Here is a 22,485-nt window from a genome sequence, read left to right on the forward strand (position 1 = left end):
ATTTTGCTAATGCCTCTTCCATGCATGAAAATACAATAGCACAGTATTTTTTTAGCAGGGGCTCAGTGAAATAAATTGTTTAAAATGGAATGGTTTGATAATTACATGGAACTTTGAACAGGAAGTGAGATCTGGTAGGTTTGTATAGGTTAGTGTGAAATAGCGACACATCCCAAAGTAATTTCAGTAGAGAATAAAAATATATATGTAGGGCCCCCCTGAAGAGCAGGGGTGAAATGCAGAGGTGTTAGACTTCCTCACCTGGATTGTTGCCAATGTTCTCACAAACATTGAGGACTGGCAGTTTGGTATGCTGAGCCCTCTATCTTGGGGCTTGCCCTTGTGAAGCTCATTACTGCAAAAGAGAGGCTAAACCTGCTTATAATTGTGCCTAAGAGTCTTCCCCTGAGTGCCTCTTTGTTGCTCAGATGTGGCCCTCTCTCTCTAACTGAGCCATTTTGACAGGTGAACTCGCTACCCTCCCTCCTACATGGGACCGGATTCCCAGGGTTGTAAATCTCCCTGGCAATGCAGAATATGACTCCCGGGGATGAATGTGGACCCGGCATCGTGGGACTGAGAGTATCTTCTTGACCAAGAGGGGGATGCAAAATGAGAAGAAATAGTTTCAGTGGCTGAGAGATTCCAAATGGAGTGGAGAGGTCACTCTGAAGGGCACTGTTATGCACTATATAGATAATGCTTTTTAGTTTTTAGTGTATTGGAATAGCTAGTAGTAAATACCTGAAGCTTTTGAACTGTAACCCAGTAGCCTTGATTCCTGAAGACAATTGTATAACTATGTAGCATACATGTTGCGAGGGTGTGATTGTGAAAACCTTGTGGCCCACACTCCCTTTATCCAGTGTATGGATGGATGAGTAGAAAAATGGGGACAAAAACTAAATGAAAAATAGCATGAGATGGAGGGGATGATTTGGGTGTTCTTTTCTACTTTTGTTTTTTATTCTTATTTTTATTCTTTTTGAGTAAGGAAAATGTTCAAAAATAGATCGGGGTGATGAATGCACAACTATATGATGATACTGTGAACAGTTGATTGTACACCATGGATGATTGTATGATATGTAAATATATCTCAATAAAACTGAATTTTTAAAAAATGGAATGGTTTGAATGGAATTGAACACAGTGGAACAGAACAGAATAGAATAGTATAGAGTAAAATAGAATAGAACAGAACAGAATGACCAGATGTCACTTTGTGCCAGACACTGGGTCTACTTGTTGTTGTGGATATTTGTTGAGAAAATATTATTAAATATTTGCTAGTTGTTTGGGACATAATGGGGAAAAAAGAGTAATCCCTATTCTTATGAAACTTGTATGCTAGTCAGGGAAACAGATTTTAACATATGCAAATCCCTGGGGCTAAAGCTACAAGGATGGCCATTTTATGGAACAGCTAAAAAGGCAGTGCAGCCTGCAGTTCAAGAGCAATGGATGAGGCTACAGAGGATGCAGGTCGTGTTAGGGAGTTTGGTTCTTAACAAGATGGTCATGACATAATGATGATGATGATGATAGTAATAGTTAACCCTTTTGTAGCACTTGCCATGTGTCAAACATTGTTCTAAGCCTAAAAATGTCACTCTTTTTTTAAATCTTCATGACAATCTAGCAAGATAAGTATAAAAGTAAACCCATTTTACAGAAGGGGAAAACAGGCATAGAAAGATTAATTAAATGTCAATCTGGCTCCAGAGTCTGTTCTTTTAACCAATATGCTCTATGACCTATATCGCCAGACCCCGAGAGCGTTATAATTCTATAGCAGAAGTAATGTAAATATACAAATTACCAGAGAATGAAAGTCGTGAAAATATAAGGGAAAGATCTGGTTGGGAGTGGTGCCAAGAGCCAGAAGAAGAGTAGAATGGCATGCTCTCCAAATGGATGCCAAGGTGGATCTGTAAACAGACATGCCTAGAAACATTTATTTCATCTGAGATGTTCTCTTCTTGTCCTGTCATCTGTGATCATAGCAATAGAGTGGGAAAGAAGAGGGCTGGGTTAAAATTGGCCAATGGAGGATTTGTACTCATCGGGTTGGGCCCCCTCTGTGTTTTGTCATTTCTTGGAAAAGAGATGAATTCCAGGTTGGAGAAAACAAGGGAAGGTTTGGTCTTGGACTTGACTTCCCTCTGTCTTTCTGGAAGGAGAAAGAAAACAGTGAAGAGTAGTCATGACAGGCACGGACTCGTGTGAATCCACACAGGGCAATAAGACCTACTGAAGTTTTCTTCCAGGATTTTCCCCTTAAATGGGGTTGGGGTAGGAAGTGTAGTAATTGGGGGAGGTAATGGAGGTTAGGAGAAGGAAATCTGAGAGTGACAAGTGACAATGTGATCTCATCTGATTTTCTGTTTTTTTTTTTTAGTCATGGAGTGGCAGCAGTCAGACTCCTCCGCCCTGTCTTGTCCATAGACTTGACCGTATTGTGATGACAGTAAAGAGCATTAAAGACACCACCATGTTTTATTCCAAGATCCTGGGCATGGAGGTCATGACTTTCAAGGTAATCTCTTTCTCCCCAATGCCAAATTGCAGGTGGAGTAAAATTCAATTATAGCATTTCAAAAAAATAACATAACTCCAAAAACAAAACACAGAAAAACTGATAGAAAAGGTAAAAGGATAACCTGCCCTGATCAAGATGGGCTTCACCACCCCACAGAAGCTTTGAACAACCAGTAAAAACAGACAAAGACATCTTTCTCAGGGCTCCAGAAAACCATTAAAAGACTGCAGTGACAGGGTGAACACTGATTCAAGAAAAAGACTTGTTAAAAGTGGTAGGATCCAACTACTATGACCCATCTGTAGATCAGAACCTTGTTTCTGTTGAATAGTATCAAGGGGAGATTATATATGCATTGAGACTGAAATGTGTCATTACGGGCTAAATGTTTAGTGTTCCTCTTGAGGCATTCCCCAAACATGATGCTGTCCTTTTATCAGTACTGAAAGATGTATGTTTAGTTGAAAGAAACAAAAACAAAAACAAAAACAAAAAAGCAAAACCAGATACTTTAATTTTTATGTTATAATGGTTTTCTTGTCTAGCTTTCAGAAAAAGAGGGAATAATACAAAATCACCCAAGACCACCCAGACTTCTATAATGTAAAGAGTGAATTGAGATGGATGTCTTAGACTTCAATTTCCTAGGCTCTTTAACAAAGCCCAAAAGGTGGAGTCCTTATTTTACATGAATTTTGGGTAAAAGACCTTGCCCACTTAAGTTTTCTATCTGTATCCTTGATCATCTTTGCCAAAATAATGTGACTGTACAGAAACATTTCTGTATATTTCAACTTATGACAGTTTTAGTATCTGTATAGTTTGTATTCAGTTAGGGAACTTTTCTATGGACAGCTCAGTAATTTTTATTAAAAGATTACTATTGTTTATGTAAAACTTGAAAAACATTGTTTAGTGAAACTGACAGTGTGGACTTAGCATGGGATTAAATATTCAGTATTGTGATCTCACTTAGGAGAACTTGCAGGAAATTAGTGTATTGTTTTTCCTTACCCATACTCAGTTTTGTTCTACTTCCTCTCCTTCATTCCAGATAATAAAACTTAACATCTTTACTGTAAGTGCCTCTGCCAGCCTGACCCAGGAGGGCAAATTGTCTTTGCTACCTGCTCTTCAGTGCAGTGCATTGCATTAGGCCACAACTCAGAAGTGCTATCATTTTCAAGTTTAGTAGAAATTGCATTATGTTGATGGAAGGTTTCTTTGAATTTCAAAATGTACAACAGCCTTTTAATTAGGGGAGCTTCCGTGTCATTCAAATGCATACTTTATTTGTGCGAAGTGTCAGATTCTACTATCTGTGGGTTGTGCTTGCCAGACAGCTCTTACATTAAGTATTTTTTTTTGAAAAGTTTATATAATTTCTGGGAGATCATTGTAAAAGGGCAAAGAAATCAGAATAGCCATTTCTTTAATAACCATTTAAAATCTACCCATTTGATGTTAGCAGGACAGTTAACTTGTCACCAATTAGGATTCTTATTTAAAACTATTTGTGACCTATGTGTGTTTAATCCTGGTTAAAGATAAAGCTTCATAATGCTGTTTTTATTCAACACATTATCCAGCTGTAAAACACAAGACCTTTATCAATAGCAAGTAAAGAATTTCAGGATTCATATACAGATAGCCTGTAAAGTCACGTAATTTGAAAGCAGTGTTTCATTAGGAAAGAACTCTCAAGTTGCTTGTAAAGCTAATCTAATTAAAAACATGTATAAATGTTCTTGAAAAAAAAGTGGTGGGATCGGGGCTTCCTGAGTCTGGTGGCCCCAAGAGGGAGAGAGGGAGGGAGGCTGGTAGGTGGGCTGTGTCATGCTGCCTCCGGTCCCACTGTCCTGCCTTTCTTCCCCCTCCGTTTCCACCCCAAGCCCACGATGACGCAGTAGCAAACCTAGAAGTTCAGCCACGTGGCTGAGAAGCTCTACCTTGTGGAACCTCTGCTTTTAAAGGCACCCGTAGTTCTCAAATATAGGAGACTCCCTTGTTCCGATGGGAGTCTGTGTATTAAAGTAACAGAAGATTTAGTTACTGTGCCTAGCGTGATGTCTTGACCCAGAGGTGTTTAGTGTATGGAGCGAATCAAACTCAAGATGTAAAAGAAGATTGAGAAAATCCACAGTCAGCTAATGGGCTTATCGGCAGCCGGGGAATCCCGCAGTGTTGCCATGGAAACCGACAGACTGGTTTGAAATGAAGACTGCCATGTTCTCAGGAAGCAATTAAATATCTTTTGAATATGAGGAAGTGTTGGGGACAGAAAACACGTTATGTAACTAAGTGGTCTATTCAAAAGCTGAGCGATCTTTTTTTTTTTTACTTTGTTTCTTAATGTTTACTTTAGAGAGCTAGGAATATAAATGCTTTCCGTTAGAAAGCCTCTATTTTTTTTGGAAATTGAAAAAGAAATGCATCTATTTTGGAGACTTTTTGCAGATTATTTAATGTTAGGCAAATATATATAATTATTTCTTTGGTAAATTTATATCAGTAATTTGAAAAAGATATCAAAAGAAGCCAATCTTCCTTCAATTTAGTTCAACTCTCTTTAAAAGAAAATTAAATGTAGACATTTTACTGGATAAATAATTCTTTTGGGGCATAAAAATGTGTGCTGTTGATGACTAGTAAATATAAAATATGGTCACTACACATATGTGTTACTACTATGCATATGGTAGTATGCATAGTAGTACACCTAATTAAACATAGTAGTGTAGTCTCAATTATGTCTAAAGGTAATTATGAATAACAAGTATTCCTTTACCTTAAACTTTCCAGATTTGAACTATATTATAGAAGTAAGGGATTTGTAGTATCTTTAGTTCACTGGGCTATAACTTATCTGAATCCAGTTTTCAGTGATCAAAAATAACTGCAATTACTTTGAATGCATGAACTGAATGATGGTCACCAATGACTGAAATCACTATATCACAGATATATTTACTACATATATCCTATCTATAATTTCTCAGAAGGTCCAAGGATTGTTGGAATGGTTAAATCTTTGCATACCTGTGATACCCCTGCCCATTTTCTCTTTACTTAACCAAGATGTTAAGCATGACTCAAAACTGTTATGTTTTCCAAGAAACCAGAAATATATCAATTGATATTTATCTTGTATTTCCTACCTAACTTGTACCACTTAAATGTAATTTTCACATGTTGATTCCTCAAGAGTAAAATGAAGGCACAATACGTTAAGATACTTACATTGAGGAACATTTTAGCACGGAAAATTCCGTTTTCCATTATGATTTTGGAATGTTTCAAAGAGGTCAGCAAATAAAACATTACATGAATATTTTAAAAAGTGGTAGGCTCTTGTGCCTGTCTCCCGTACCTCATTAGCTCAGAGCCAAACCAGCCTGCATTCCCAGTGTGGGCCCCTGGTCTTGGTTATGGGGGGTGGGGGGTGGGGGAGGAGAAGAGCAACCCTCATGCACATACTGGGAGCATGTATGTCTGGCCCAGTCTGTCTGGTGGTGGCCTGAGGGACTCACCATCCCAGAATTTGCTCTGTGTATAGAAGGCAGCTGATAGAGCTCTCCTACATACAGTGCAGTTCCCAGGACCATGAGGGAATCATTCCCTAGGGAAGACAGGACATTCAGAACTGTGTAAAGGGGGGAGTTCCAAGGGCCACATGTTCATGCCCAAGATAAGACACATGTGTAGAAAGGATCAGGGAGGCTCCTACACTTTGGCCTCAACCTATTCTCTAAATTCATCGTTTGGTTAAGTCCTGAAGAAGGGCACTTACAAAGGTCAATTTCCAAAGACTAGGAAAGGTGCTTTCTTTTTTCTCTTCTTTTTTTTTTTTTTTTTTTTTTTTGTTAGCTCCTGGCATTCAAGGAAAACTCAGTCATACCAGTAACTGGATACAAGCTTAAGGAACAGATGCTGCAGAATCTAAATTTCAGTGACAGCATAATGAAATATCAAAATGTCCATGTTTCCACAAAAGATTAGGAAACGTAGAAAGAAACAGTAAAAGATGGCTCATGCAAAAGAGAATATTAAAGCGTTAGAAGCCATCAATGAGAATGATCAGACCTGAGACATACCATACAAAGATTTTTTTTAATGGTCCTAAATATGCTCAGAGAGCAAAAGGAAAATAAAGACAAAGAACTAAAGGAAATCCGAATATGATAGATGAACACAAACAGAATATCAATAGAGAGATGGAAATTATAAAAAGGAACCAAATAGAGCTGAAGACCACAGTAACAGCAGATTGGAGCTGGTAGAAAAAAGAATCAGTGAACTTGGAGATAAGACAATTGAAATAACCCAGCCTGAGGGGCAGAAAGAAGAAAGAATGAAGAAAATTGAACAGATCCTGAGACACCATCAAGCATACCAATATATGCATTGTGGGATTCCCAGAAAGAGAAAAAAGAAAGAGAGGAGCAGACACAATATTCAAGGAAATAATGGCTGAAAACTTCCCAAAGTTAACAAAAGTTATGAATATATCCATCCAAGATGCTCAGTGAACTCCAAAAAGGGTAAACCCAAATAGACCCATGCCTTGGGATATTATAATCATACTTTCAAATGGCAATGATAAAGATAGAATTCTGAAAGCTGCAAGAGGGAAGCAACATGTCATATACAAGGGAGCCACAATAAGATTAAGTGCTGATTTCTCATCAGAAACCATGGATGGAAGAAGGCAGTGAGATGACATATGCAATGTGCTGAAAGCAAAATATTACCACCCAAGAATTCTGTATCCGGCAAAAACTGTCTTTCAAAAAAGAGGGAAACATTAAGACATTCCCAGATAAACCGTGAGGGCCTTTGTCACCACTAATTAGACCAGCCCTACAGATGCTAAAGAACGTTCTGAGGTTGAAAGAAAAGAACAATAGATAATAGAGCAAAGCTTCATTAAGAAATAAAAATTTCTGCTGAGGTTAGCAACACAAGTAAATATAAATGCCAGCAATATTGCATTTTTGGTTTGTAACTCCACTTTTTACTTCCTACAGGATCTAAAAGGCAAATGCATAAAATGTAGTTTATTTATAATCAGTGGTTTTGGGCTCATAATATATAAACAGGTAATTTGTGACAAGAACTACATAAAGGTGGGGGTCCGGTGGGGTATAGAAACATGGTTTGTGTATACCATTGAACTTAAGTTGGCATCAAAACAAATCATATTGTTATAGATTTAGGATGTTAAATTTAAGCCCCATGGTAACTACAAAGAAAATATCAGAGAATATGCAAGCTCATAGAGACAGAATTTAGAGTACAGGTTGCCAGGTGCACAGAGCAGGAGGAATGGGGAGTTAATGCTTAATGAGTGTAGGGTTTCAGGTTTGGGGATATGGAAAGGTTTAAGTAATGGAAAGTGGTGAGTGTACCACAATATTGTGAAAGTGAATAATCCCACTGAATGGTATGCTTGGGCATGATTAAGATGGCAAATTTTATGTTGCATATATATGTTCCCACAATTTTTTTTTTAAAAAAGAGCAAATAAAGAGGCAATGATAGTTAAAGGCAATACATGATCCTGGATGGGATCTAGCAAGGGAGGAGAGAGGGTTCAAAGGGATATTATTGGGACATATGAAAAATTGGAATATAGAGTATTATCTTTATATCAATGTTAAAATTCTTTAACTTGATAACTGCATTTAAAGTAGTTACGTAAGTGAATATCCTTGTTCTTCGGAAATGTAAATGGCAGTACTAAATGTTCAAGAAGCATGCTTATACAACTTACTATCAAGTATTCAGAAAATGGGATTGATAAATAAAATGATACAGCAAATGTGACAAAAAGTTAACTTTGGTGGATCTGGATCTGTGTATGGTGGGGTAAGGGTATGTTGGAGTTCTCTGTACGGGGTTTGTATTATTTTTGTAACTGTCCTATAAGTTTGAACATATTTCAAAATAAAAAGGTTTTTTAAAGATGAAAGGATCAATGGAGGAGATTTCAAATTCCAAATAATGAGACTTCCAAAAAGAGAAGAGAGGAAAAGGAGGGGAGGAAATTATCACAGAAATAATGCAAGAGAAATTTCCAGTCTTCATAGGGAAAGGATTAACTGAGTGCCTGCACATTGACATCTTTTTGAAATTGTAGCACACAATAGAGAAATAGAAGATCCTAAGAGCTTTCAGAGATTTAAAAGAAAAGTAGCTCAAATACAAAGGAAACAGAAACATACAGATGCCACATTTCCCAAGAATCACACCAGAGACTAGAAGACAGTAGAATAACATGTTCAAGATTCCGAGGGAAAAAATGTCGAACTAGAATTCCATGCCCAATCATGGGTGAGCTTTGTGAATAAATATGAATAAATCAGTATTAAGCATAGAAAGACTCAGAAATTTCGAACACTTGCTTGAAAATTACCTGAGGGTATGCTCCATCAAAATGAATGATTAAGCCAGGGAAAGAAAGATGAAATTCAGGATGCTGTGGATCCTAAGAAGGAGATCTCAGAAAGATAGCTAGAGAACTATCAATCCAGTTTAGAAAGGTTCCCAGGAAAGAGTGGTCCAAGAAAAATGAAAGGAGGATTTCAGATTTAAAACCATTCTTGAGAAATCAGAATATCTTCAAAAATGGTAAATGCAGAGAAAGCAAAAAAAAAAGCAAAAATTTAGAAATTGTTAATTTAAATAAAGCTGTACCAAAATGAAACGTAGTCACAGAATATACTTTCTATGCAATATACAATATTTTCACAGCAATAATAATGTAAATAATATTTCCTAATTTTTTAAATTTAAAACTCAACCAAACTGGCACAAGGACAGACATATAGACCAATGGAATCAAATTGAGAGTTCAGAAGTAGACCCTCACATATGGCCAAGTGTTTTTTTTTATTTTTTTTAATTGAGATTGTTCACATACCATACAACTATCCAAAGATTCAAAGTGTACAATCAGTTGCCCATGGTACCCTCATACAGCTGTGCATCCATCACCACAATTAATTTTTTTTTCAATTTTTAGAACATTTTCATTACTCCAGAAATGAAATAAAGACAAAAAAGGAAACTCAAATCCTCCCAAACCCCTAACAACCCCCCCTCCATTGTTGATTCATAGTTTTGGTATAGTACATTAGTTACTATCGATGAAAGAAGGTTAAAATACTACTAACTGTAGTATGTAGTTTGCAATAGGTAAATATTTTTTTCCTATATGGCCCTCTATTATTAACTTCTAGTTATAGTGTTATACATTTGTTCTAGCTCATGAGAGAGATTTCTAATATTTGTACAATTAATCACAGACATTGTCCACCATAAGATTCACTGTTTTATACATTCCCATCTTTTAACCTCCAATTTTCCTTCTGGTGACATGTATGACTCTGAGCTCACCCTTTCCACCACCTTTACACACCTTTCAGCACTGTTCTCACAACATGCTACTGTCACCCTTGTCCATTTCCAAACGTTTGAGTTCACCCAGTTGAGCATTCTGCTCATAATAAGCAACCACTCCCCATTCAAGCCTCATTCTATATCCTGGTAACTTCTATTTCATGTCTATGAGTTCACATATTATAATTAGTTCATGTCAGTGAGACTCTGCAATATTTGTCCTTGTGTGTCTGTCTTATTTCACTCAATATAGTGCCCTCAAGGTTTCTTCATCAACCCATTTTTTAGACGGTTTCGTTCACCCACCATACATTCTGTCCTAAGTAAACAATCATTGGTTCCCTGTATAGTCACGTACTTATGTATTCAGCACCATCACCACTATCTACATAAGGACATCTCCATTTCTTCCACAAAGAAGGAGAAAGAGTTAAAGAAGTTAGAGAGATGAGAGAGAGAGAGAGAGAGAGAGAGAGAGAGAGAGAGAGAGGAGAGAGAGATAGAGATAGAAAGAGAGAGAGAGAGAGAGAGAGAGAGAGAGAGAGAGAGAGAGAGAGAGAGAGAGAAAACAAAAACATGACAGCTAGAAAGCAACAAAAGGAAAGCTAGCATTAACCTAAAGTAGAATAGAGAGTCAGACAACATCACCAATGCCAGGAGTCCCACACCTTCCCACATCCCACCCCACCCCCCATATGCATTTAGCTTTGGTATATTGCCTTTGTTATACTGAAGGAAGCATAATACAATGTTTCTGTTAATTATAGTCTCTAGTTTGAATTCATTGTATTTTCCCCCAACCCCCCCCCCATTTTTAACACCTTGCAATGTTGACTTTCATTTGTTCTACCTCATGTAAAAACATATTTGATTAGTGCATACAGCAACTGTTAAAAAAAAAAAAAAAGCTGAAAAAGAGCCCAGTCTTCAATTAGTGATATGAATGAAGCAGATCTGGTTAAGACTAGGGCAAATCAGGCCAAAGGGGTTGCAGTCGCAGCTAGGGGCGTGCAGTCACGGAACCCTCTGCGCTCAGCGTTGCTTGAAGGGTACCAGCGGCAGCTCTTCCCGGAGGCGAAGGTGAGGCGGGGGACTTGACCGAGTCCCCGGCAGAGGCGTGCAAGGTGTGGAGGGCGGCGAGAGAGGGACGCGAGACACTCTCTTTTCAAGGTAGTAGAAAAAAGCCTTGATTCAGGGGTGAGCACAAGTTATATAGGGTGGCATAGAGGGCGGGGTCGGTGTTAGGGGTGTGGGGTCCTTACATGGCAATGCTGAGGGGATAAAGGCTAGGATTGGTTCTGAGAGGGCGCGGAGGTCGTTTGAAAAAGGGCGGAAGTTGCTCTGGCAACGGTGTATGCGCACTGGCGGTGGCGGGAGTTGCTCTGGCAACGGGGAGTGTGCGGGCAAGATAAGGGGGGCGGTTTTCTCCGGCAAGCTTCCTCTAACGGTTGTATTTTGGGTGAGGGAGATGGGGCCTGTAGCAGGCTCCACTTTCTCAGGCCCGGGGGGCTGTGGAGGGTATTACTGCCCATGCCCACTACCCTCCCCAGGGGCTGGCCAGGTTCCCTGGGTGGGGGGCTGTGGAGGGTGCTACTGCCCATGCCCATCGCCTCCCCCAGGGGCTGACCAGGTTCCCTGGCCCCGGCCCGCCAAGTTGGAACTCAGCACCAGCAACCCGCAAAAAGGTAAAGGTCGAAACTGACAGTGTTTTAGAACTTCTACTTCCATGTGAGACCAAGGGAAGAGATGTGTATTTGGTGCAGGATCCATGTTTTCTAAACAGTATAACTCTACAGTCGGTTTGTTCAAACACATGATTGCATGGAGCTTTGAATAGGAAGTGAGATGCAGTGGGTTGGTATAGGTTAGACTGAAATAGTGACACATCCCAAAGTAATTTGGGCAGAGAATAAAAAATATATTTACAGCCCCACCCCTGCCCCAAGGAGCTATGGGAAGGTGCAGAAGTGTTGGACTTCCTCACCTGGACTGGTGTTGATTTTGACACAAACATTGGGACTGGCAGTTTGATGTGCTGAGCCCTCTATCATGGGATTTGCCCTTTGGGGCTTGTTACTGCAAAGGAGAGGCTAAACTTGCATATAATTGTACCTAAGAGTCTCCCACTGAGTGCCTCTTTGTTGCTCAGATGTGGCCCTCTCTCTCTCTAACTGAACTACCTCAGCAGGTGAACTCACTGCCCTCCCCGCTATATGGGACCGAACTCCCAGGGGTGTAAATCTCCCTGGCAACGCAGAGTATGACTCCCAGGGATGAATGTGGACCCGGCATCATGGGACTGGGAGTATCTCCTTGACCAAAAGGGGGATGCAAAATGAGACGAAACACTTTCAGTGGCTGAGAGATTTCAAGTGGAGTCGAGAGGTCACTTTGGTGGACATTCTTATGCACTACATAGATAACACCTTTTAGGTTTTAATGTATTGGAATAGCTAGAAGTAAATACCTGAAACTACCAAACTCCAACCCAGTAGTGTGGACTCCTGAAGACGATTGTATAATAATGTAGATTACAAAGGGTGACAGTGTGATTGTGAAGGCCTTATGGATCACACTCCCTTTGTCTAGCATGTGGGTGGATGGATAGAAAACTGGGGACAAAAACTAAATGACAAATAGGGTGGGATGGGGGGTGGTTTGAGTGTTCTTTTTTTACTTTTAATTTTTATTCTGATTCTGATTCTTTCTGATATAAGGAAAATGTTCAGAAATAGATTGTGGTGATGAAAACACAACTATATTTTTGTACTGTGAACGACTGTATACCGTGGATGACTGTATGGTATGTGAATACATTTCAATAAAACTGAATTTAAAAAACAAAACAAAAAAAAACATATTTGTACCTTTTTTTACAATTGTTGAGCACCCTGAGTTTCACTGAGCTATAGAGTCCCAGTCTGTATAGCTATACAGTCTCATCTTCGGTTCTCATGTCCCACATAATCCTAACCTTCCTCTTTCAACCATACTCACAGTCTTCTTTGTTCAGTGTACTGACATTGCTGTGCTACTATCTCCTGAAATTGTTTTCCAAACCTCTCACTCCTGTCTCTTCCTTTCTGTCTTCAATGCTTTCTTTAGTGTTTCCTTAGAACAGGTATCTTGTTCACAAACTCTGTCATTGTCTGTTTGTCAGAGAATATTTAAAGCTCTCCCTCATATTTGAAAGACAGTTTTGCTGGATATAGGATTCTTGGTTGGTGGTTTTTCTCTTTCAGTATTTTAAATACATCACCCCACTTCCTTCTTGCCTCCATGGTTTCTATTGAGAAATCCGCACATAGTCTTATCAAGCTTCCTTTGTATGTGATGGATTGATTGCTTTTCTCTTGCTGCTTTCAGGATTCTCTCTTTCTTTGACATTTGATAGTCTGATTATTAAGTGTCTTGATGTAGGCCTATTCAGATCTATTCTGTTTAGGGTATGCTGCACTTCTTGGATCTGTAATTTTATGTCTTTCATAAGACATGGGAAATTTTCACTGATTATTTCCTCTATTATTGCTTCTGCCCCCTTTGTCTTCTGTTCTCCTTCTGGGACACCAATGGCATGTACATTCCTGCATTTCATTTTTTCCTTAAGTTCCTGGAGACATTGCTCATATTTTTCCATTCATTTCTCTATCTGTTCTTTTGTGTGTAGGCTTTCAGGTGCCTTGTTTTCCAGTTCCTGAGTGTTTTCTTCTGCCTCTTGAGATCTGCTGTTGTATGTTTCTATTGTGTCTTTCATCTCTTGTGTTGTGCCTTTCATTTCCATAGATTCTGCCAGTTATTTTTTCGAACTTTCAATTTCTACCTTATGTACACCCAGTGTTTCCATTATACGCTTCATCTATTTTGCCATATCTTCCCTAAACTTTTTGAATTGATTTAGCATTAGTTGTTTAAATTCCTGTATCTCCATTGAAGTGTAAGTTTGTTCCTTTGACTGGGCCATAACTTCATTTTTCTTAGTGTAGGTTGTACTTTTCTGTTGTCTAGGCATCTGGTTTCCTTGGTTACCCCCAATCAGGTTTTCCGAAAACAGAACAGGCTCAGGTCCCAGAAGGAAGAAATATTCAGTATCTGGTTTCCCTGAGGGTGTGTCTTAGAAAATTGGTATATCCTCTGATGCCTCAGGTCACTGTGCTTTTCTGCCCAGCAGGTGGTGCCTGTCAGCCTGTAATTCCAGACTGGTGTAAGAAGGTGTGGCCTGTGGCTGTTTTCCCCCAGGCTCTGGGGTCTGGTTCTGAATGGAATGGGGGTAATAGAGCTGGGCCCCACTCCTTTCCTCTTAGGGAAGATAACCTCCTAGGGAGAGGTCATTAGCATTTGAATAGACTCTGCCTGTGCTATCTCCACCCTTGTCTGGGCCAGAAAGCTGGGGACTGAAAATGGTTGAAGCATTCTCCACTGAGCTGAAAAAGGGACAGAAAGCCCCCTTCAGGGCCAGTCCACAGCCACCATCTGGCTCTACAAGGTCAGTTGTCACCCAAAGCCTCTGTCTGCTTGTTGGGGATTCATAGCTTGCATCAAGCAATCCATGTTTGTTAATTAAAACCCCAGTTGGAGATCAGCTGAGCTACATTCACTTGCTGGGAGAGAGCTGCTCTCTAGCACCACGAGGCTTTGCAGTTCAGGCTGTGGGGGGAGGGGGCTCCTGGCTTGGATCCACAGTTTTTACTTACAGATTTTATGCTGTGATCTTGGTCATTCCTCCCAATTCAGGCTGGTGTATGATGAGCAGACAGTCACATTTGTCCCCCCACAGTTATTCCAGATTATTTACTAGTTGTTCATGGTTGTTTATTAGTTATTCCTGGGGGACAAACTAGCTTCCACTACTCTCTCTGCCTCCATCTTCTTCCCTCAACCAATTGGTTTTTGACAAAGGTGCCAAGTTCACTCAACTGGAAGAGAATAGCCTCTTCAACAAATTGTGCTGGGTAACCTGGACATCCATATGGACAAAAGAATGACGGTGGACCTCTATCTCATACCATATGCAAAAATCTACTCAAAACAGATCAAAGACCTAAATATAAGAACCAGTACTATAAAATTCCTAAAAAGGGGGGGGGACTTTTAGGAGGTAATGGTTTCTTAGACCTTACACCCAAAGCATGAGCAACAAAGGAAAAAAAATAGATAAATGGGACCTTACAACAATGAAAACTTCCGCGCATTGAAGGAATTCATTATAAAAGTAAAAGGACAACCTACAGAATGAGAGAAAATATTTGGAAACCACATATCCACTAAGGTTTAATATCCAGAATAAATACAGAAATCCTACAACTCAATGACAAAAAGACAACTCAATCAAAAAAATGGGCAAAAGAGTTGAATAATACATTTCTCCAAAGAGGATATACAAATTGCCAAAAAGTACACAAAAAAGATGCTCAATGTCATTATTCATTAGGGAAATGCAAATCAAAACCACAATCAGATACCATTTCACAGCCATTAGAATGCCTATTAAGAACATAGAAAATAAGTGTTGGAGAGAATGTGGAGACATAGAAAGGCTGGTTGGTTGTTTGTGGAAATGTAAAATGGAGCAGCTGCTGTGGAAGACAGTTTGGCAGTTCCTCAGAAAGAGAAATATAGAATTATCATATGACCTGGAAATCCCATTTCTAGGTATACACCCAAAAGATTTGAAAGGAGAGACTCAAACAGATATTTTCATGATGTTCACAGCAGCATTATTCACAATTTCCAAAACATGGAAGCAATTCAAGAGGTCATTAACAGATGAATGGGTAAACAAAATGTGATATATACATACAATGGAATATTATTAAGCTGTGAAAAGAAATGATGCTCTGATATATGTAACAACATGGATGAACATGAAGACATCATTTTGAGTGAAATGTCAGACATAAAAGGACTAATACTGTATGATCTTACTGATCTGAAATAATTAGAATAAGAAAATTCAGAGTCAAAAATTTAATATAGACTACTGGGGGACAAGCAGGGGTGAAGAATGGGACGTTAATGCTTAAATTATCGAGTTTCCACTTGAGGTGATGGAAAATTTTGGCAATGGATAGTGGTGATGGTGGCATAATATTGTGAAAGTAATTTACAGCACTGAATTATATACTTGAATGTAGTTAAAAGTGGAAATTTTAGATTGTATATATCATTAGAATGAAAAAAAAACCCACCATAGCACTGTACAACACAAACAGGGAAGCCTAATGTAAACCACGGAATATAGTTAGTACAATAATATTCTTTCATCAATTGTAACAAATACAGCACATTAATGCAAGATATTAATAAGAGAGAGTTACATGGGACCTTTGTGTTTTCTGCATGCTTTTTCTGTAAATCCACAACTTCTCTAATAAAAAAAAATAAAAGGCAAAAAAAACCCAAAAACTCAATCTATGGGCAAAGTAGGGAAAACTTAATTATAGTTATGGAACAGCATGACTTCTGGTTTCAAGATTTGGCCCTGAGCAAATGCTGAGGTCTTCCTCTCCTGCACCAAAATAATGATAACTGGATAAAAAGAAATCATAAATCCATGCACTTAGAGGCAAAAAGGGGAACTCCCGGCAGACCAGAAACAGCGATCAGCAGAGTGACTCAAAAAAAAAAAAAAGCCATGGATGCAGAGGAAGATACAGCCACAGAGGGGAGTTACAGCCTAGGGTATGCAAAGAAAAATTCTACTTCAGAAGATGGTGTCATTAGCAAGGGCAAGAATATTCCAGGTAGGTAGTGATATTTTGGAGAAACAGGTCATACAACCAGATCAGCCCTCAAGATGCTCTGCCTGATGAGCTAAACCATCCTTCCTGCACTCACTGAAAATAGTGAAAGCTGTCACACTAACTCCCCACTATCTTACAGTCTAACAGGAAATCTCAAATATAAAGATAATATCATATTCCAGAGTCACCAAGCCTTTAGGAAAACCAACATTATGAAAGACAGAAAAATTCAACAGATGAATTTACACCTGAATAAACAGTGTTAATATAACAATCATAATAGGATCTTATCCTGACCTCTTGTTTTATTTGTGCATTTATACTTTTTATCTCCATTCTCCATTCCTGTCCCCACCTTAGGCAAGCATTATAATGTATTTGATGTGCATCCTTTTGTTTTCATAAGTTATTGTAAAATGTGTACTATTGTGACATTTTGGAGAAACAAGTTGTACAACCAGAATAATCACAATTGGACTTCATTTAAAGTTTATTTATTACTATAAGGACCACACTCCACTTTGTCTAGTTTATGGATGGATGAGTAGAAAAATAGGGGAAGGAAACAAACAAACAAACAGACAAAGGCACCCAGTGTTCTTTTTTACTTCAATTGCTCTTTTTCACTTTAATTATTATTCTTATTATTTCTGTGTGTGTGCTAATGAAGGTGTCAGGGATTGATTTAGGTGATGAATGTAGAACTATGCAATGGTACTGTGAACAATCGAATGTACGATTTGTTTTGTATGACTGCGTGGTATGTGAATATATCTCAATAAATGAAGATAAAAAAGGAAGCATAAAAAAGTTTATTTATTACTATTATTTTATAATTTAGAATTAATTATGAATTATAATTAAGTTATATACTTAATTTCCTTGGAGAGCTAGTGTTTCATGCTCCACAAAACAAGAACAGGTGGTTCAGAAAAAAGACCAATTAGTGATTTTAGAAATAAAAAATATGTGTTAATATTTTAAACAGCTGAAAAAGTGAGTTAATTAAAGGTAAGACTAGGCCAAGGATCTCTACCAAAACAGTACCAAGAATGAAGATACAGAAAATGTAAAAGAAAACAAGAGACATGGAGCATAGGTGCAGAAGTTCCAATATTTATTAAAGAAGTATTCCAGATAAAGATTCAAAAAAACAGAATGAAGGGAAGCCGATACTTGAACAAACAATAGCTGAGAATTGTCCAGAACTAAAAAAAAAAAAAAATGTAGGTCTTAGATTAAAAGGGCCTATGTAATAGCAAATGATAAAATTTTAAAAACTAACATGGAACACTTTGCAGAAACATAGTCTTATGCAGATTCAGACTGGCTGTATACACAGCAACATGGACAGGTCTTAAAAACATCATATTAAGTGAAAAATCAGAAGCAGAATCAGGTCTACATCATGGTACCACTTATAACACACACACACATAAAAAACAATAGTACACACTTTACAATAACTTATGAAAACAAAAGGATGCACATCAAATACATTAAAATGCTTGCCTAAGGTGGGGACAGGAATGGAGAATGGAGATACAAAGTATAAAAGCACAAATAAAACAAGAGAAGAGACTTGCATGGACCATGATAATGAAACACACGATGCTTCAACTCTGTATTTAGACATGTTGGAGTGAATTTTCAGAACATCTGGGATCAGGAAAAATCCTAAGTGCTACAGGAATGGAGGTTGGATGTATTACCTACAAAAGAATGAAAAGTAGGTTAACATCAGACTTCTTACCAGCAACACCAGATTTAGGAAGACAGTGAAGCAACATATTTAAAGGGCTGTGGGAAAATAACCTGCAACCTGGAATTCTACATCCAGCCAAACTATCATTGAACTGTAAACGTGAAATAAAGCCATTTTCAGATAGAGTGGATGTGGTATCAATTATGGTGACATAAAAGAAAGAAATATACAAATTATGAAAGAAATAACAGAAGTTGAGAGGTACAGAAGAGGGAGGAGACATAAAGAGAAGAGTAGTAAGACTGATGAGATACTTCCTATAGTTGATCTACTTAAAAATAAAGATGCAAGTGGGTTATTTAAAAATTGAAAAGGAACCACAAGAGGAACTAAAAATGATGATAGAATTCTACCAGGCAGGGTAGTAGTATGGATGAGATAAATTCTCGTTTATTACATTAGGGAGATGAGAGCAAATGTCTAAAGTTGCTAAATCAAAAGAAATAGTGGTGCATCGGTTAGGGATTGAGTTTGGAGGCACGTAGGAGAAAACTACACTAACAGGGGGTTAAGTAAGCTAGGGTTTTAATTTTCTCTCATTTAGCAGCCAGTCCAGAGGTAGGCAGTCAGAGCTTGGGCAGTGGCTGGGAAGAAGGAGGAAGTGAGTAGACAAAAAGTGTCAGCTCAGTGGGGCAGGGAGGTTTATGGAAGTCCTACCCAGGACCTCTGCTAACAATCATTGTCCAGTCTACCTTACGTGACCTCCCTTCTCTACAAGGTATACTGGGAAATGCAAATTTTTTAAAGCTGGGCACACAATTAACTCCATTGAAAGGTGGGTTGTGTTTATAAGAAAAAAGGAGGAAATGTATATTGGGTAGGCAAGTTGCCATGGATGGTATAAACATATTATTCAGAGATATGGAAATAATTTCCAGGAGAAATAAAAAACAAATATATATTTGAGGTAAAAACAGTTGCCTCTAGGGAATGAGACTTGGGTGGATAAGGCAATGCTGTTTTTCATTAAAACCCCTGTTCTACTTTTTAATATTTTGAAACTTGTTGAAGGAGGTAGATGGGGCTTGCTTTAGCCCACACTCATCTTGGGAGTTGATTTCTCTCCCCAAATAGGGAGATCGGAAAGCACTGTGTTTCGGAGACCAGATATTTAACCTCCATGAGGTAGGAAAAGAATATGAGCCCAAAGCCTCTCACCCAGTTCCTGGCTCCCTGGACATATATCTGATCACAGAGATGCCTTTGGATAAAATGATCTAGCACCTCAAGGTGAGTTGGCCGTCCATTATTTTTGAGAAAACTGCTGCACATACAGTGAAAACAGAAACATGAGCCAGGGAAGTCTTCCTCAAACTTCAGGTATAGTGCGTTTCATCATATCCAGATAATGCCTATACACAATTATTTACTCATTATTTTTATTAACATTGTTTTTCATATAAACAAATGTATTTAAAAAGAAACATATCACTCTTGTAAAAAATTATGCCTACATTCTTTTTACATATATAAGTTTATGTAACAAGAGAATGGCAACTAAAGGGATGATGACAATTAAATTCAATACATGATCCTGGACTAGATCTAATAAAGGAAGAGAAAAATATAAAATGTTCCAAAAGGACATTATTGGGGCATGAAAAATGGGAATATGGATTGTAAACTTTATGTGAAAACTTTCTGAACTTGATAACTGTGCTTAAGGTGGTTACATAAGTGAATATCCTTGTTTTTAGGAAATGTACATAGAAGTATTACGTGTTCAAGGAGCATGATGTATATACAACCTACTCTCAAATGTTTAGAAAATAGGTAGATAGATGATAGTTTAGACAGATGGATACACAGATAGACAGACAGATATGGATTGATAGACAGATGGATAGATGGAATGATACAGCAAGTGTGGCAAAATGTTAATAATTGGTGGATCTGAGTATCAGGGTGGGTGGGTAAGGGTATGTTGGAGTTATCTGTATAGGGTTTGTATTATTTTTGCAACTGTTTGAAATTATTTCAAAATAAAAAGTTTAAGAAAAAAAAACAAGAAAATGTTGTTCAAGCAAGTAAATGAAAAACACTATATCTTTCCATAAAGAGAAAGTAACTGTAAAAACAAGCAGCTATAAAAGTATAACAATATGATTAGATTCTAGCTATTTCAATCCCTGAACACTCTGGGCCTAACATTAAAAAGGAGATTTAGCAAGTGTTAAGGGTGTGCTAAAGACTTGTCAGCATCTACCTGAGACTTTCTTCTTGGAGTAATCAGGAGGATTGAAGAGGAATGAAGAGGGAATAATTTCTGATTCACTGTTATTTAATTTGGTGTCCCTGTAATATTTAAACTGAATTTCATGTAATAGGGATATTGGTAACCCTTTTGGAAAACACAGATGGAGGTATTGAATATATTTTGTGCAAATAACTCACACTCCTTTTTTGGAAAGTATCAGCAAAAAAGACTGGTTTGGAAACAAAATAGATAAAGCACAGGGGTTATGGACTTTGGACCAGACTCCATGGGTTTTAATTCTGGCTCTGCCATTTACTAGGTAAGACCATATACTATAATCATATTTCCAGATGAGGAAACTGAGGTACAGAGCAGTTAAATACCCTGCACAAGGTAATTCAGCTAAACGGCTGGAGCAGAATGAGGGAGGGGAAAAATGGTAGGAGATGAGGTCAGAAAGAAACAGGGGACTTCTACGGTCTTCTGGACCACCATAAGAAATTAAATTTTGATTTCACATAGACTGTGATGGATGACTTTTTCTTCCCCTCCCACTTCAGGCTTGTGATGTCCCCATTGAGGAGGGTCCAGTCCCCAGAACAGGGGCAAAAGGGCCCATTATGTCTATCTACTTCCAAGACCCTGACAGAAACCTGATTGAAGTGTCCAACTGTATCTCCTCATGATTGAGACTAGCCCTTCTCCATTTTGTTCCCCACGATACTACCCTCTCCCTTCCTTCCTGCAAACCCTTGCCTACCCCCAGAGACGTCAGAGGACTGAGGATATTGGCACTCCACGAATCCTTCTGAGGATTACCTGAGATGGGTTTGAAACCAAACCTACACATCTGAACATTCTCAATAAATTAATAATTTCTCAATTAATATGAGCTCTGTATTATTACCGTCTCTGAGCTTTGTATGGGTCTTTATACAGGGTATGAGGTCTCTGAGCTGTTTGGGGGTCAGTGACCAGGGTGATATCTCTGAGGACCAAATTCAGGTTCATGCCCTTAGAAATCAAGGACCCTGACAGATTTCTCATTGTCAGTGAACACATCGTTTCATCCTTTTCAAACTTGCCTCACCCCTTCCCGGTGCTGCCTGCTGTTTCATCCACCCTGTTGGCCTTACTGAACCCCAAGATCTCTATGATCCCTATTCAAGGACCAGCCCAGATGACACTACCTACTCCTGGACAGCCTTCTCTGGTCTCACCACCAGAGTATTAAGCACTTTTTACCTGAGGATCTGTGAGGTCTAGACTCATACACTTGAGGCTTAACTTCTGACAGAGTAGGTGGGACAATGCCAAGTTTCCTCTGTTTCTGTCCCCTCACCATCAAGCCATTCACTCATTCAATCAATTAACAAACATATAGTGAGTATCTACTGTGCCCCAGGCCCTGATCCAGGCATTGGAGTGACAGTGTTGAACAACAACAAAAAAATCTATGTTTGTGGAGCTGCTGTTCTAGTGAGAGAGACAGAAAATAAGTAAAAATCAATAAGTAAAATAGTAAGTATGTTAGAAGATGACAGATGCTTTGGAGAAAAAGAAAACATGGAAAAGAGGAAACACAGATAAAAATTGCTGGGGCAGTTTACAATGTTTGATAGGACAGTCAGGAAAAGCATCACCAAGAAGGAGCCATTTGGGTACAGAGATGAAGAGATGAGGGAGAGAGCCACAAAGATGTCTTGAAGGAGAGCAAACCAGGCAGAGAGAACAGCCAGTACAAAGGCCAGTACAAATGTGCCTGGTGTGTGTAAGGAACAGCAAGGAGGACAGTGCTGCTGGAGAAGAGAGAGTGAGGGGGAGAATGGTAAAAGGGGAG

At 38.6% G+C, this 22,485-nt stretch overlaps 1 protein-coding gene across 1 annotated transcript; it reads left to right on the plus strand.

The window, feature by feature from the left end:
• The first annotated feature begins 1,030 nt into the window (after positions 1 to 1,030).
• GLOD5 (glyoxalase domain containing 5) lies at positions 1,031 to 21,439 on the plus strand. The gene is given in 4 exon segments (XM_037824694.1): positions 1,031 to 1,084; positions 2,402 to 2,539; positions 19,523 to 19,678; positions 21,206 to 21,439. Coding segments are annotated over 4 exon segments (435 nt in total). The 5' UTR covers positions 1,031 to 1,069; the 3' UTR covers positions 21,332 to 21,439.
• The last annotated feature ends 1,046 nt before the right edge of the window (positions 21,440 to 22,485 follow it).

This window comes from Choloepus didactylus, assembly GCF_015220235.1.
Source record: "Choloepus didactylus isolate mChoDid1 chromosome Y unlocalized genomic scaffold, mChoDid1.pri SUPER_Y_unloc1, whole genome shotgun sequence".
Classification (NCBI taxonomy): Eukaryota; Metazoa; Chordata; class Mammalia; order Pilosa; family Megalonychidae; genus Choloepus; species Choloepus didactylus.